Source organism: Arachis hypogaea, chromosome 4 (genome assembly GCF_003086295.3).
Source record: "Arachis hypogaea cultivar Tifrunner chromosome 4, arahy.Tifrunner.gnm2.J5K5, whole genome shotgun sequence".
NCBI classification, from domain to species: Eukaryota; Viridiplantae; Streptophyta; class Magnoliopsida; order Fabales; family Fabaceae; genus Arachis; species Arachis hypogaea.
This window is the reverse complement of record NC_092039.1, coordinates 106,210,167-106,227,284: the sequence shown is the minus strand read 5'-3', so window position 1 is coordinate 106,227,284 and position 17,118 is coordinate 106,210,167. Positions and strand designations below refer to the sequence as shown.

The following is a 17,118-nucleotide window of genomic DNA, read 5'->3' as shown; positions in this document are numbered from 1 at the left end:
AAACATTTACTTAATAAAATAATTTGCCTAATAAGTTAAACCAAACCCTATTCATTAACACTTACTAATAATACATTCTACTACCTAATATATACTATATCTATAGAAGTACCTTAACCATTACTATAATATATGCTTATTTAACTTAAACATGAAAATAACAATATTAACATAGAAGTCGATTGCTTTAGTAATATGGTATGTCGCGTTCAGACGATTGATGTCCTCTTCTCGTGAATCTGCGCGCCCCTTAATCTCTGAGTACTTCGATAATATGATTAAAAAGGCTAAAAGTAGGAGAAAAATAGAAAAAATAGATGAAAAGCGACTTCAAAAGGCACGGTTACGAATTCAATATATAAATGCACTTCTTACTTAAAATAAGATTATGTATATCTTATTTACGTTATAAACGAGATACCACATTACACACTACATGTGCAAATGTCATACGACTGTATCGTATCATGTCTTATCTTTTTTATAGTACAAAGCATTAACGAGATAAATAATATAAAATGCAAATCGGTAAAAAAAAACTACAAATTACATATTTAATATTTTCCTAAATAATAGATTTTTATATTTATTTAAAAAAATCCTTACCATTACCGTTCCCCTAGTCGCGAGACCCAGAAACAAAGAAAAGAGTGCCGCCACTGTTTTATGGTATTGCTTCCCCTAACACAACCCCACAGCACCACCTTCATCATCACCATCCCAACCATCATCATCGTCATCTTAATCATCGTCTTCTTCTTTTTCTTTTTCATATTCTTCTTATTATTTCTATTCAGCTCAAAAACCCTAGGGTTTGTTTGTTTCTTTATTCCCCTCTTCGGATCTCTTCATTTTCACACTGAAACGAAATGAATGATCGCTTCTGAGCTCTCTCGAGATTTGGATGGCATTGGGAGATTCAATGGCCTCTCGCTTTTCCCAATCCCCCGTCCTACTCCTCCCCAACCACCTCGCGGACGATTGCGCCGCCTCCTCTTCATCCGTCGCCGCCGCTGCCGCATACGAAGACACCGATTTCGCTTCTCAGCGTAGGGATTCCGAGTCGGGAACTGTTACTGCCACCACGAGCACCAGTGCCAGCTACGGCGGTAACGCCGCTGCCACTAGCTTGGCGTACTTGCCGCAGACTGTCGTCCTCTGCGAGCTCCGGCATGAGGCCTTTGAGGCTGCCGTCCCCGTTGGACCGTCGGAGAGTGGCCTTGTGTCGAAATGGCGGCCCAAAGACAGAGTAAGCTTGCATTTTCTTTAATTTTAAATTTGGAGTTCAGTATGCAGTGGTTGCAAATTGCAATTTGTTGTTGTTCCTTTGATTTGTGTTCTTTTTCCGTTGTTTTCTGCGTTATGCTGTGGTGGATTGGCGATTTAACAATTTGACAATGATAATTTGGATATGAATGAAAGTAGTGTTAATTTAGGGTCACGTGCAATATGTATTAGAAAGTTCGAAGTTTTTTCCTTTCTTAGGCGGATGGTATTTGTATGGATGTAATAGACTTTGTGAATCTATGCGATTTTTGTCAAAGAAGTGTTTGGATCATCTAAGGTGCAAAAAGTGAAGTTCAAAGTGGCATATATAAATAGAGCTCTAGAGCTTTGTACCTTTTTGTTTTTAAAATTTAAATATATGAATGGTTATCAACTTCTTGTTTTATTCTCTAGAGTGTGTGATAGTTTGGTGGATTTCGAATTAAAATGATCTGGGAAATGATGATAATACTAAGAACGCAATATGTGTATTGACGAAGCTTCACTAACAAACTCTGAATGAACATCGTAGTGGCACTTCTGGTGTTCCTATTTTACCGAACCTAGATTTGGTAAATCTGTCTGGAATTGCATGATTGAAGCAATTTTTCTCAGCCGAGGCAATGAGAAAATGGTTTCCTTTTATTTCTTTAGGATCATAATTCTTTCTCTGGCAATGAGAAAATGAGAAAATGACTGAATGCCAGTATCTGGATTATTTCTCTGGAGCACAATTCACACACTTTTAATGATAGAATTTCAGGGGGGTTTGTTGTATTGGATAGAATTTGTCATCATGCATCTATATGGTGTAAAGCATATGGTCTCTTCAGAGGACTTGCCCTCTCAGACATGTTGAGAGATTGGAAAGGCACAGTTCACTAATTTGGCTTTCTTTGTTTCCTTTTGGTTCGGAGGAAGTCTTTGCCTCCAATTCTTCGTATCTTCTCTTTCTTATCTTAATGAAATTCTTATATTTTTTAAAATAAGAAAACACAAAAAAGAAAGTAGTAGTCAACATTTCAACAGAAGTTTCTTTTTCTTGGTCTTGTTTTATCCTTGGTTTCTGCACTGATATTTAACTTCTCTCTCCTTGTAATTAGAATAAAGTTTCTACTAGAGTGTCTCCTTGCTTCTGAATGATGTTGACATGTCATATTTTTATGTTTCAATGTGAGGCATGCTTTTGATTTAAGTCCTAATTTTGTGGTGCAGATGAAGACTGGATGTGTAGCTCTAGTATTATGTTTAAACATTAGTGTTGATCCACCAGATGTAATAAAGATATCTCCGTGTGCCAGAATGGAGTGCTGGATAGGTCTCTGTCTTGTTACCTCCTCTTTGATCCCATTTGCTACAAAAAATTGTCTTCCAGGGTTTGCAAACTTTTGTGCTCTAAATAACTTCCTGATTTTGATATTTTTGGCTTTTTTTTATTTTTATTTTTGTAATTTTATTTTCAGTTGACGTTGGGAAGTAGCTGTTAGTCCCTTCAAAGTAATGTTATACACTTATGTTATGTCCTGAAATGTTACTTATTTCTTAAAGTTCAAAATTTCTAATTGCTGATACGTCCAAATTCCAAACCAATGTAAATGCAGTTTGGGTGATAAAGCAGATTCTTATGTACTCTGCACTTATTTCCTATGGATTGACTCTATAATTCATATTTGTAACTATTTTATTCAACTTCTGGTATCACACTTTCTGATGCCCAGCATAAAAATTGAGTTAGTTGCAGCTCTCTTAACGTGACAGATAAATTTCTTAAGCTGGACATTTTCTGAATGTTTACCTTTCTGATTTCAACAGATCCTTTTTCTATGGCACCGCAAAAGGCATTGGAGTCAATTGGAAAAAATTTGAGCAGCCAATATGAAAGATGGCAACCAAAGGTTGAATATCTTAATCTTGTCATCCTCACACTATCTCTTTGGATTTGATTTTTAGTTAACCTTGTGGGCATGCTAACAGGCTCGCTACAAGTATCAACTTGATCCTACAGTGGATGAGGTGAAGAAGCTTTGCACTTCATGTCGTAGATATGCAAAGTCAGAAAGAGTTTTATTTCATTATAATGGGCATGGTGTGCCAAAGCCAACTGCTAACGGTGAAATTTGGGTCTTCAATAAGGTGATCTCCCATTTAGTTCTTAAAGTCAGCTATTCATGTGATAAATCAAATATAATTGGTTTATATATAGAAATAATCTACGATAAGGTATTAGGTTACATTTGATCTATGTAGCCAACACCACATGGTAGGACAAGGCTTAGTTGTTGGTATTATTATTGTGGGCTTTAGATAGAAGAGAAAGAAGAGGAAGAAGAGAGAATAGAAAGGATGAGACTAATATGAATTGTATTAATATGATATTACATGGTTTTGTTATAATAGGCAAGATGCTAATCCTAATCAAATAAGGAATTAATCATGAAATAAAGGTAAATATGAAAATCTATTTTATGAGATCATCGCTAATATTCTTTGATAATTTCTAGCACTCCTCAAACTAAAGTTCATTAAGCTTTAAGATTGTTACAATTTGACCCTTAATGATATAAAATACGATGGAGAATAGGCTAGAGTTGTTGAAGATGAAATGAGGCTAGTTGGGACTGCCAAAAGACAATATGTTGATGAGAGATTGCTGGAGTGATGACATGAAAACTTTAAGGACCAATAGGACTAACAATATAGTTAGCCGAAAACAATCAAGAGGTTTAATCATCAAACATCTTTGGAAGTGCAGAACTAGTCACAAACAAATAAAAAACCACTGGTCTTTGAAAACAGGGTTGACAATGGTAACATGAAAACCAATCATTGGAGCAGCATCCAGATTGAAGATACATCTAGGAGACCGAGGCTCGTTCAACGATGCAAGCTTTGTTTTAAGATTATGCAGGATGTGCTGCCATGGTTGGCCGAAGCAGCGCAGTTGGAGAACATGACGGAATGCTTGTAACACTGTGTAATGTGTAGAGACCAAACAAAAGATATGATTTTCCTGGAAAAGGGTCGTGCAAGAGGTGGTTTTGTTGGTGAGATTGATCGTTGGAAACAATGTCGTAGAAGTTAGCCAATGATTGTGAAAGTGGCTGATGGAGAAAAGTTGGTAGTGAATAGTAGTTCTTTATAATAGAAGGAATAACAATACTCCAAATTATATGAACTTGGTAAAGAAAAGTAATGTCACATGTCCTAGAGGATGGTATTGGTATACTGCCTTGATGCCATATTTGATCATGCTATGTTTAAGGTGAAACTTGCCTTGTCTTAGAAAGCCTATTATAGCCATAGCTCTCGGCAGGATGTATTCAAGCCCATGACTAGACATTTAGAGCATGAATTTTGTAGGACTAGATATCTATAGATGACTCATTAACAACCTTAGGATAGGATTTTATACCATATTAACAGTGTGGATATTAGATAGGAGATAGAAGAGTGAAGGTATGGTTTTTTCTTGGTGTGTTATATCCTAGAAGAGGTAAGACATTGTTCCTATCTATAGTAATATGGGAACCCTAATCCTAATCAAATAAGGAAATAATCATAAAATAAAGGTAAATATGAATATCAAATCATAACTGATACTGTTGATATCTACAGATATTATATTTTGTTTGTTTCTAACAAATTTCAATCTCTGTACTAGTTATGCATCTTAGTTTCCTTAGATAATTTGATAAAAAGAACATAACTGTGAGGAGTAGGAAGAGATGTACGTACTATTGGTGGCAATAATTATCAGCGAGACCAATTTTACTCTGATAATTGGCCCAAACAGGATCTAAATTTTTATTTATCAGAGAATATTGATTAGCTTAACTCCCTGACTGCTATACTATAGGTTTAAAATAGTTAAATTGGTCCCAACAGGATCTAAATTATTATTTGTCAGAGAATATTGATTAGCTTAATTCCCTGACTGCTATATGTAGGTTCAAAATAGTTAAAAAGCCTTTAATATACTATTGAATCATAGTAATGAAAGAACTTCATGACATTCTTATTCTCATTGTTAATAAAAATATTGCAGAGTTATACACAGTATATCCCTTTACCCATCAGTGACCTTGATTCCTGGCTGAAGACCCCATCAATTTATGTTTTTGATTGCTCTGCTGCTGGGTTGATAGTTAATTCCTTCATTGAGGTATTTACATTGCACTTAAAATGATGTTTAATTATGGTATAAAGAAAGTTGCCAATATAAGGAAAATATATGACATTTTGTAATCTGGACTGCTAAATTGTGGATGCTGGACTTCTTGTTTGTTAGCTACATGAATGGAGTGCTTCTAATTCCTCTGGGTCCACAAGGGATTGCATTCTGCTTGCAGCATGTGAATCGCATGAGACTTTGCCTCAAAGTGCAGAGTTCCCAGCTGATGTGTTTACATCTTGCCTTACAACACCTATAAAGATGGCATTACGATGGTGAAGCTTCTCTCATTAATTCCTGCTTAGTTTTTCATCTTTAAATTGTTTGATATTTAAGATATAGTGTATAGTGTATAATATATATGTAAACACATTATGCATGGGCTTTTAAATAATACATTGGTTTGCCTAATCTTTCTAGTTTGTACACCTCCCATATTGATCCCTCCTTCATTCCCAGCTGATGTGTTTACATCTTGCCTTACAACACCTATAAAGATGGCAATACGATGGTGAAGCTTCTCTCATTAATTCCTGCTTAGTTTTTCATCTTTAAATTGTTTGATATTTAAGATATAGTGTATAGTGTATAATATATATGTAAACACATTATGCATGGGCTTTTAAATAATACATTGGTTTGCCTAATCTTTCTAGTTTGTATACCTCCCATATTGATCCCTCCTTCATTCCCTTACTAACCTACCCTGTGCATTTTTATAGTGGCTTTATGGATGTTTCATGGTTGCACAATCATTATTGTCATTTTCTTTAATTAAAAAAGAATACATTGTTATTATTAACTTTTTAAAAAACATGATTGATTACTTGATGGTATTTTTGCGGTTGAACTGATTACCTGATCCGGACTACATGTTTACGGCAGCCATGGTGTTAGAAAGTGACCATTGTGATAAATATGGTTTCCTTTTTCCCGGTTGATTTTATGTTTGATTCTGCTTAAAGTGACCATTGTGATAAATATGGTTTCCTTTTTCCCGGTTGATTTTATGTTTGATTCTGCTTCCTTATAGTAAAAGTCTTTATTTCGTGTTATTCTGAGCAGTGATAAGTGTATATTTCTTAGTAAACTGGCCTTTAGTAATTTCTGTGATGTACCTTGTTTCCAGGTTTTGCACACGTTCATTACTTCGTGGGTCACTTGATTATTCACTTATAGATCAGATCCCTGGCCGTCCCAATGATCGAAAGACACTTTTAGGTGAATTGAACTGGATCTTTACGGCAGTAACTGACACAATTGCCTGGAATGTTCTTTCTCATGGTAGGTTACTGGACTTAAAATTGCTGAGCTGTATCTTTTTGATTCGTTTAGCAAGCAATTTTATTTGGTATCAATTAACTGATGTTTGATTTTATGCTACAGATCTTTTTCAAAGACTGTTCAGACAGGATTTGCTTGTTGCAAGTCTCTTTCGAAATTTTCTACTTGCTGAGAGAATTATGCGATCTGCAAATTGTTCTCCTGTGTCTCACCCAAATTTGCCCCCAACCCATCAACATCATATGTGGTATTGTTGGTGATTATTATTATGATTTTAAAATAGGTGGTAACATCTATCATCAATTGGTGTTGTTTTCCTACACTGCAGGGATGCATGGGACATGGCCGCTGAGCTCTGCCTCTCGCAACTTCCCTCGTTAGTTGGCAATCCTAATGCCGAATTCCAGGTATGCAGGTGTTTTCTTATATGGCTAATACGAAGTTTCTTTAAGAAATTGATTATAATAAAGGAATTGGTTCTGGTATTGTTTGAAAATCCTTGTTAATAATACACTGATACTAAAGATTATGTATAAGAGGAACTTACCTGTGAAGCGTGTTGTTGTACTTCTTCAGCCCAGCACATTTTTCAGTGAGCAGTTGACAGCATTTGAGGTATGGCTTGACCATGGTTCTGAACATAAGAAACCACCAGAGCAGTTGCCTATAGTTCTTCAGGTGTGTCACATGTCTTGATTTTTGTTACAATTGGAACCATCAGATTGGTTCCTGATACTTTTGTTATGTAGGTTGCATGATTTTTGCAAATCAGCTGTCAGGCCCTGTTCCTTAAGTGGGTTGTGGTGGGTAAGATAGAAAGAGATTATAATTGACTGAAATTATTTAATTTGGTTGACCATCATTATATTCTGATGGAAATTTGGCAAACATATGTACTTGTGAGAATCTAGTTCTTTAGCAAAATTTCCTTACTGATTAAGTGCCTCATCATCATGTTTAAATCCTAGGTTAAACATTAAGCTACTTACTGGTAATTCCAATGCAAACAACATATGATAATTCTAGGTTTTGATTCAGCCATTGGAAATTCGATGTCAATTGTCAAATATATGTGGATAGAACTTAAGTGCTCTTTGTTGATAGTGTTCAGTGGTCATTCTTTGTCTTTAAGTAGCTATGTTCTGATTTCAGGTTTTACTTAGTCAAAGCCATCGATTTCGTGCTTTAGTACTCCTTGGAAGGTTCCTTGATATGGGGCCATGGGCTGTAGATCTGGTAATGTTTTTCTCAATTCATCAGCTCTTATTGCAGTTGTTCCTATTTCTAAAACAAAAATCATATTCTGACATGATATTAATTTTGTTATATGAAGGCATTGTCTGTTGGAATATTTCCTTATGTTTTAAAGCTGTTACAAACAACAACACCAGAACTACGCCAGATTCTCGTATTCATATGGACAAAGATTCTGGCACTTGACAAGGTACTTTTGGAGGAGATGGTTGTCATCTTCAAGTGAATGCCATTCTTTTAAAATTATTTTTATCATAAAAATATGCACTTGCTCTGTTATGCATGAGTTCGTAGGCGAGTTTCGCTTATTATGTCACTTCTGTTGAAATTTGGGGCTTTTGACATTTGACCACTTGTACTGTAGTTATTGTGGTATATAAACAATGTTATTTTTATGTACTTATTGCCTTATATATGGCTCTAGACAAAAGTAGAAGATAATGAAAAGAGCAAACAGAGATATGGGAACTATATAGCCTATATTATTTAGTTGTACTATTATTCAATACACTATCGAAAGATCCCTATGTAGGAGAAACCTATTATTCCTATAATTCTCGTTGGGTTCTCGGGTTCCATGGGGGAAAGGGAAAGAAAAAAGAATTTTGGGAGAAAAAAAAAAGGGGGGGGGGGGGTTTAGGATGGGAAACTTAATGTTCTGAGGTTATTTAGAAATTTCAATCTTGTTAATATTACAAATCTTCTTGTACATAAACAATTCTTAAATATTCAAAAATACCTTATTTTGACCAAAACGAAAAAAGTACCTGGGTAATTGTTAATATTACAAATCTATCTGTTTTGTTCTGAAATTCTAGTATGTCTCTTGTTTTCAACCTCAATTTGCTGTTAGAGCTCTAGTTGTCGCATGTCTATAATTTAGGGATAATGATCTATTGTTGGGTTGCAGTCATGCCAGGTTGATTTAGTAAAGGATGGAGGTCATAACTATTTTATTAAGTTTCTTGATAGCATTGAGGCATATCCAGAGCAACGTGCGATGGCTGCTTTTGTTTTGGCTGTTATTGTGGACGGTCATCGACGAGGTCAAGAAGCTTGTATTGAAGCTGGCTTGATCCATGTCTGCTTAGAGCATCTTCAGAGTACTTCATCTCCCAATGATTCACAAACTGAACCCCTTCTCCTTCAGTGGCTTTGCCTGTGTTTGGGGAAACTGTGGGAAGACTTTACGGAGGCACAGACCATGGGTTTGCTGCATGGTGCTACTATTGTATTTGCTCCTCTACTGTCTGAACCCCAGCCAGAGGTCTACTACCGTAACTGTTAGCTCTGTTTCTATTTATGGGATGACTATATCTTTGTATATTTTAATTAAATAACCAAGTCATGGTTTTCTCTTGTTCCTCAGGTTAGGGCATCTGCTGTTTTTGCACTTGGCACCCTTCTCAATGTGGGATTTGATTCATGTAGGGGTGTTGTAGGAGATGGAGAATGTGATGATGATGACAAATTTAGGGCTGAAGTTAGTATAGTGAAGAGTCTGTTGAGTGTTGCATCAGATGGGAGTCCATTGGTGAGGGCAGAGGTAGCTGCGGGTAGGTGAATAAACATCTGAATTCACGTTGATATTTCAAACAAAATCCTGGAATTTCATCTCCCCCCACCCCAAACACGCACACAAAAAAGGGGGAAAAAATAAAAGAAATCAATATATATAGTTGGGTCAGTCAAGATATCTAACTTTTTGTTTTTTTGCTCTCTCAACTGTCAGCATTAGCTCGCTTCGCATTTGGCCATAACAAGCACCTGAAATCTATTGCTGCTGCATACTGGAAACCACAGACTAATTCTTTCCTGAATTCGATACCTTCATTGGCCAACATAAAAGATTCAATTGGTGGATATCCTACTCAGAACCAACATATGCCTCGTGGAAGTATTGTTTCATCTCAAATTGGTCCTTTGAGGGTTGGAAATGATAATTCTTCGGTGGTTCGAGATGGGCGTGGCTCTTCTAGCAGTCCTCTCGCTGGTTCTGGAATAATGCATGGGTCCCCATTGTCTGATGATTCATCTCATCATTCTGATTCAGGAATACTGAATGATGGTTTTAGCAATGGAGTTGTTAACCATGGTAGCCAAAAACCCTTGGACAATGCATTGTATTCACAATGTGTTCATGCTATGTGTACCTTAGCAAAAGATCCATCTCCGCGGATTGCAAACCTTGGTCGACGGGTACTTTCCATAATAGGTATTGAACAAGTGGTAGCAAAGCCATTTAAGTCTACTGGTGAAGCTACAGGATTGGCTCGTTCCTCTTCTTGGTTTGATATGAATGGAGGTAATCTTCCTTTCTGTTTAATTTGATTATTAATGTTAATCATGTAGGTTAATTGTAAAAGCAGTTCAGTAATGTTCACCAATTTGAATTTTGTGATAATTCCCACTAAAGTATGTTTCGACTTGTTTGTTTATTATTGAATGCATCTTTGGCAGGTCACTCCCCTCTAACCTTCAGAACTCCTCCAGTTAGTCCACCTCGTCTAAATTACTTATCAGGAATCCGTAGAGTATGTTCATTGGAATTTAGGCCCCATCTGATGAATTCTCCAGACTCAGGTTTAGCTGATCCTCTTTTAGGTTCTGGTGGGGCTACTGGTACATCGGATCGCAGCTTTCTTCCACAGTCAATTATATATAATTGGAGTTGTGGGCACTTCTCCAAACCGCTGTTAATGGCTGGAGATGACAGTGAAGCCATAATAGCTGGAAGAGAAGAGAGAGAAAAATTTGCATTGGAGCACATCACAAAATGCCAGCACTCTGGTTTGTTCTCTTTCTTCCGATTATTTATTTCTTTTATTATGATTTTCTTTTGGTACACGTTCTTCATATATTCTGGTTAATAAGAACTTTGTGCCATTTTATGTTGTCAGCTGTTAGCAGGCTAACAAATCCAATAGCTAAATGGGACACAAGAGGCACACAAACGGTGTTGATGCAACCTTTTTCTCCTGTTGTGATAGCTGCTGATGAGAATGAACGAATTCGGTATGCAGAGTGTATTAGTACCGTTATTAGTTATATGGAGAGTAATAAGAGTATTAAGAAGCTGGGGATGACTTTAGATGGGCAAGATGGATTTTTCTGCATAGGAAATGTTGGGTGTTAGGTTAATTGATTTACAGAACTAAGGATTGTAGCAGTAGGGAGTTGGTAAGAGTAAATATTTCCAGATGTCTGTTTAGCTTTATGGCGAGTAGACCACATAAAGACCAACTGACGTTTATAAATAGAGACTTGGGCAACTAAACAATAAAAAGTGTTGACATTATTTTACAGGCATTAAGAGTGTTTTAGTTTGTTTGTCAGCACTCAGGACAATATTTATGTGGTTTTCATGATTTTTTTGTTAGTCATCATATTATGAAAATTTGAATTTTATTTCTGACTTTCTTTTCTTGTTTTTGGTTTATTTCACAGAATATGGAACCATGAAGAGGCAACACTACTAAACAGTTTCGACAACCATGACTTTCCAGACAAGGGAATCTCTAAGCTCTGCCTAATGAATGAGCTGGATGATAGCTTACTTCTTGCTGCTTCATGTAATTTTCTCTACAGTTTGCCATGATACCTTCTTTCTCAAATTATTGGCAGAATATTAAATTTTAGGTAAATATCATGACAGCTGATGGAAACATTCGGATCTGGAAGGATTATACTCTGAAAGGGAAACAGAAACTTGTAACTGCATTCTCTTCAATTCATGGTCATAAACCTGGTGTCAGGAGTGTCAATGCAGTTGTTGATTGGCAACAACAGAGTGGTTATCTGGTATATTCTTTGATCATCACTGTCCTGAAATAATACTTCCAAGTTGTTTTATCTTGTGATGTCAGTTATATTCATTGATGTACATTTTTACCAGTATGCATCGGGTGAGATATCATCTATTATGGCCTGGGATCTTGATAAAGAACAGCTTGTTAATCCTATACCTTCATCATCGGATTGCAGTATCTCAGCATTGGTAAGCCTCATTCAGTGCATAGTCTAGTTTGCCTTGGTAACTATTTAGTTGTCAAGTTAATTTTGACATGCCAACTAAGCCGATGGATTATCCTATTAAGGAATTACCAAGTGTTATTCTGGGGTAAAATTTTCTATTATGTTGGGAATGGCAATTATATGTTTTGAACTCTGCTCATTATTTATTTATTTTTTTTCCTGGTAACAACGATCCAATATATGTACTGCTGTTATTCCAAAAAATATTAAGCTTTTTTTTTTTTAAAAACTAGGCCTTTCTTCAAATTACCTTTATGCAGTTGACCTCATGTTTACTGTCTCTATAGTTGAATTCTCCCTCCCAATCTCTGATGTCATACTTTTGTCTTTGCATGCATGGCTAACTGGCTATTATGGGTGACAGTTACGAACTGATTGTCTCAGGGTGATCATTTTTTCATTAAACAATTCTGACTTTTGGGAGTGGATTTCATGGTATGTTTAATGATGATGGTCTATGAAAAACTAATAACCTTGGAATTTTTGTTGTATGCTCTCACAGTTTATTAATTATTATATATTTTTCATTCTCTAGCTGTTATGGTTTTAGAGGTGGCTTAGAAAGATCTGAGTTGAATGCTTATATATAAATTGCTCGGTTGGCTCTGCGCCTGGTTCTTTGAACTTTTTGATGGGGTTTGCCTTCCCGATTGTATTTGTTTTATCCATTCTATTGATAGAGATGATGTAGATATGAGCTCCTTAAAAATGATTTTCTCCCCTGATATATGTATTATTACTTATATTTCAGGCTGCATCTCAAGTTCATGGGGGACAGTTGGCGGCTGGTTTTGTAGATGGTTCTGTTAGACTTTATGACATCAGGACACCTGAAATGTATGCATCTCCGGTGAATTTCTCCCAAGTTTTGATCTGCTTAGTTGATGAAATTGAATTGAGCAACATTGTCGTTTATCAGCTATATAATCACTGCAATCTTGCATAAATCTGACTATGGTTACTGTTTTTCTAACTATGGCTACTGACAATGTTGCTTCTTAGGCTTATCTGTGGATTACGGCCACATACACAGAGAGTAGAAAAGGTGGTGGGGATTGGCTTTCAACCTGGACTAGACCCAGGAAAGGTAAGATGATCTTTACTAATTTTTGCTTTCTTTTTCATATAATGTTGTCCGTCTTGGTAGGAATTCAATAACAATCTATGGATTTGATATGAAAAGGATGATGAAATTATGTTGTATTTGTGTTCCTCTTTAGATTGTTAGTGCTTCTCAGGCTGGAGATATTCAATTCCTTGATATAAGAAATCATAGTAGCGCCTATCTTACCATTGAAGCTCACCGGGGCTCACTCACAGCTTTAGCTGTACATAGACACGCTCCAATCATTGCCAGTGGCTCAGCCAAGCAACTTATTAAAGTTTTCAGCCTTGAAGGAGATCAACTAGGCACTATTCGATACTATCCTACCCTTATGGCTCAGAAAATTGGGTCTGTCAGCTGCCTTAATTTCCACCCATACCAAGTCTTGCTTGCTGCTGGTGCTGCAGATGCATGTGTCTGTATCTATGCTGATGAGAACACTCAAGCAAGATGAATCTACAGTTCCCCCCCCCCCTTCTCTCTCTCTCTCTCTCTCTCTCTCTCTCTCTCTCTCTCTCTCTCTCTCTCTCTCTCTCTCTCTCTCTTGATTTCATTGGTTGTCTCCAGCTCAGAAGAGTGCATGATACATGTCTAAGGAAAGCCATGCTTATTTCTTGCTGTTGGATGATCATGCAATGCCTCAGCCAATGAGACAGTTTGGTTGTTGGGTAATTAAATCCTGTTACTACGCTTCATTGCCGCTGTGAATAAATCTGAAACATACTGGTAAGGTGCATTTCTGCTGAATTGCTGATAGTGTATGCAACTCATTCATTAGCCTCCATGTTAGAAGGGCTGCACCTGACTGGGAGTAATCATGCGTATTCATTGGAGGCTTTGTCAAATAATGTGATCTTCGTAAATGTGTGTAAATAATTTTCTTTATTATTATTTTCCATTCCTATGTTGTGTGTTATATCCCAATCCCCCTTTAATTTGTAAATTTGTTAGCAGAATATGTAATTTAGTTTGCTGACAGATGTGGGTGGTGTGACTGCTGAGAACTAAGGCATATTCACTCAAATATAATCTTTGAATTGGGGGAAACCTTGTAGCCATGGTGTAATTTTATTTAAGTTTGAGCCAGTGTGCTGTTTTAGTACGAGACTAAAATTTCAGAATTTTTTATCTCCTGTGTTGGAATCCTCTAGTGCCCAAAATCTCACTGTTTACACTGCGTAGAGAATCGACACTCTATGCTAATTTTCATCTGGTAATATTACGGAATGACTATAAGTAAACTAATAGTGAGTCATTACACATAATAGATTATAGATTTTTGTTATTGTTTTGTAACCAAATCAGCTTACCAACCAATGAGTCAAATGTGTCAAATTTCAATTTAGTTTAAGCTTTTAAAGATCAACTTATTGAGGTGCTAACGATCGAGTTTGAATTGATACAATAGCAGAGTTAGCCTTCACTTGGTTGCTGTTGTTAATTGGTTCATGGTGACCTACCATTGACGTTCTGGTGTCTTTATTTGTGTACATCGGCCTGTTATTGGAACTACCTGGGTCCGTGTTAGCTGACAGACGATACATGACGTGGACTTGCACAATGGCAAGTCGCAACTCGTCAGGGGTAGCCTCTGCCTCTAAATAAGTAACCTTAGCTGTAGTGGTGAGCTTGACATAGCAATGGTGACTTGGTGAGCTTCATGAACTCGGGCAGTGTATCAGGACGGCACCGTTGAATGATTTGTTGCTTATTCAAAATGTTGCGTAGCAATTCTAACGAAAGTCAGAAAAATAAACACGTACAACAGTTTGCTTTGTGTATAGAACGAATGTTATACGCACGTAATCAGTGCCTGTTCAAAACACCCTCAAAAGAATCTAACACATTTGAGATTGTAATTAAGGTGAATGCTCTCAATATGCATAGACGTTAAAAATTGGTGCGGACTCCAATAAAGATTTTGTAATTGCCTTCATATGAAAATTCTTCTTTTTGATCTTTGAATAATAAATTGTAGGGTTAGATTTTGATATGTTATAAAAATATTGCTTTTATTTAAAGTATGACTAAATAAATAAATCACAATTTTATACAAAAACATCTTTATAAAAAGATCTTTTTGACATTTTCATTTGAGTAGGTCCCTTAAAAATTTTCATGCCAATTATAGTGGTCAAAGATCAATAAATCTTAAAAATGAAACCACTACCAAAAAGCAATCTTATATCAAAGAATGCTCCGGAGTCTATCGTCTTAGGGAACACTCAACCTATGAAGCACAGACACGGACACGGGATACGACACGCGACACAGCGACATGCAAATTCTAAAAAGTTGTCGGACACAGGGACACACATATATTAATAATATAATATATTTATTAAATAGAGATATGTCTTAATAGAGATATTTTCAAAAACAACCATATGATATGCATTTCTTCCTTGTATAGGTATTCAAAAGATAAAATCGTAAACTCTTATATCTTAATAGAGATAGTAAGAATTTTGTACATCACATGTACACAAAAAAAGTTATCTAAAGTCATTATTTCTCCATCATATATGGTTGATATCTTCATCATTAGAAAAAGTCACTCTTTCCAACTCCGGTTCATCAAGAGAAAGGTGAGCAACTTCAAAAACACTATTTTCTTCATCAATTGGTGAAAAAGCATCTCCAGCAATATCACACATCATAGTTTCTCCTTTATTGTATTGTGGAATTTTTCTTGAAAGAAGACGAAGATTAGTGTGGACAAACACTAAATTTTCTGCATGTTTAGGCTTTAACTTGTTTCTTTCTAGGGAATGGATAAAAGAATATGTGCTCCAATTCCTTTCACGACAAGAAGATGAAGACCGCCTAAGAGCAATTGGTCGAAGAAATTTTGCTTTACCACCATGAATTAGCCACCAAGACTTTGCATCAACTATGCCTCTATCATTCAAAGAATCATAATCATCAGAGACATCTCTACCATCAGAAAAGCTTGCAAATTCAATGTTTACTTTTTTCCTCTCTTCTTCATTAGGAAAATACCTCTTCAAGCATTTAACTCTCTCATTAGTGATCTCAATATCTTAATGAGGAGAAACTCATGTAGGATCTTCTCTCAATCATTGGTGGCTATAATACCTATATAATTAGTGTTTAAGCATAAATTAATAATAATTCAATGTATTAAATTCATTGAAAATAGATAACCTCATATGATGATTAACAATGAAATTTTTTATAAAAGAAGCATCTTCAGCAATTTGAGTAATCCATGAGCATTCTTGATAAATAAAATTATTCTTCTCTGTATTCACAAATGTTCTTTAAAGCAAGGTTGAGAGTATGAACAACACAAGAAGTCCAATAAATAGATGAAAATTTAGCTTCAATTAATAAATCAGCCGCTTTACAAATTGGCGCATTATCAGTCACAATCTGCACTACATTTGAGAGACTGACTTCTCTTATCACATCTCTTATTTGCTTTGCAACATAATTCTTGTCTTTGATCTCATCTGAACAATCTACAGCTTTTAAAAACAAAGGCCCACTTTCAGTTACAACCATAAAATTAAGAAGAGGCCTCCTTTGGAGATCACTCCATCCATCACTTACAATGCTCACTCTTTTTCCACTCCATGAATTCTTAGTAGGTTCTAACATTCTCTCCACATGTTGCTTCTCTTTTTCAAGCAAAGTTGTCCTCAATTTATTATATCCAGGAGGAATATAACCATCAATATAATTATTGGCAACATAAGAAAAAGCTTTGACAAAATACGGATTTTTTGCTAGATGAAAAGGTAACCCTGATGAAAAAAATATTCTAGCAATATGTAAATCTAGATTCTCCTTTGCATTCACATTAAAAGCTTTCTCTAAAGGTCCAGTAGTTCTTCTTTTTCTTACACTCGGCTGATTTTTTTTGTTTTTTTGGACAGGGCACGTTTGGACACGGAAAACACGCGTGTCGGACGAGTGTCTCCGTGCGTCGTGTCTAAAATGTGTCCGACATGCCGACACAGCAATTAAACAAAGTGTC

The 17,118-nt window shown here is 36.0% G+C and overlaps 1 protein-coding gene across 3 annotated transcripts; it reads left to right on the top strand.

The window, feature by feature from the left end:
- The first annotated feature begins 610 nt into the window (after positions 1–610).
- On the top strand, positions 611–14,243 carry LOC112797139 (regulatory-associated protein of TOR 1). 3 transcript variants are annotated; one of them, XR_011881328.1, is made up of 24 exons: positions 611–1,249; positions 2,482–2,584; positions 3,079–3,161; positions 3,241–3,399; positions 5,312–5,428; positions 5,555–5,712; positions 6,567–6,721; positions 6,824–6,968; positions 7,050–7,128; positions 7,298–7,399; positions 7,874–7,957; positions 8,055–8,165; positions 8,886–9,242; positions 9,345–9,531; positions 9,708–10,280; positions 10,436–10,765; positions 10,876–10,990; positions 11,423–11,547; positions 11,631–11,776; positions 11,871–11,972; positions 12,375–12,445; positions 12,762–12,847; positions 13,013–13,097; positions 13,231–14,243. XR_011881328.1 is itself a non-coding variant. In XM_025839919.3 (23 exons), the coding sequence occupies exons 1-23, from the start codon at positions 905–907 to the stop codon at positions 13,567–13,569; spliced, it is 4,086 nt and encodes a 1,361-aa protein (XP_025695704.1). In that variant the 5' UTR covers positions 611–904; the 3' UTR covers positions 13,570–14,243. The 3 variants fall into 3 exon arrangements, 2 of the variants coding, with proteins under 2 accessions (XP_025695704.1, XP_025695706.1); XM_025839919.3 differs by lacking the exon at positions 12,375–12,445; XM_025839921.3 differs by lacking the exon at positions 12,375–12,445 and having other exon boundaries at positions 12,762–12,860.
- Positions 14,244–17,118: the final 2,875 nt, after the last annotated feature.

Coding starts and splice junctions, on each gene's coding strand:
- LOC112797139 (XM_025839919.3), top strand. CDS start 905: ATGGCATTGGGAGATTCAATGGCCTCTCGCTTTTCCCAATCCCCCGTC. Junction 9,532..9,707: donor GAGGGCAGAGGTAGCTGCGG/GTAGGTGAATAA, acceptor CTCAACTGTCAG/CATTAGCTCGCTTCGCATTT. Junction 10,991..11,422: donor GATGAGAATGAACGAATTCG/GTATGCAGAGTG, acceptor TTTATTTCACAG/AATATGGAACCATGAAGAGG.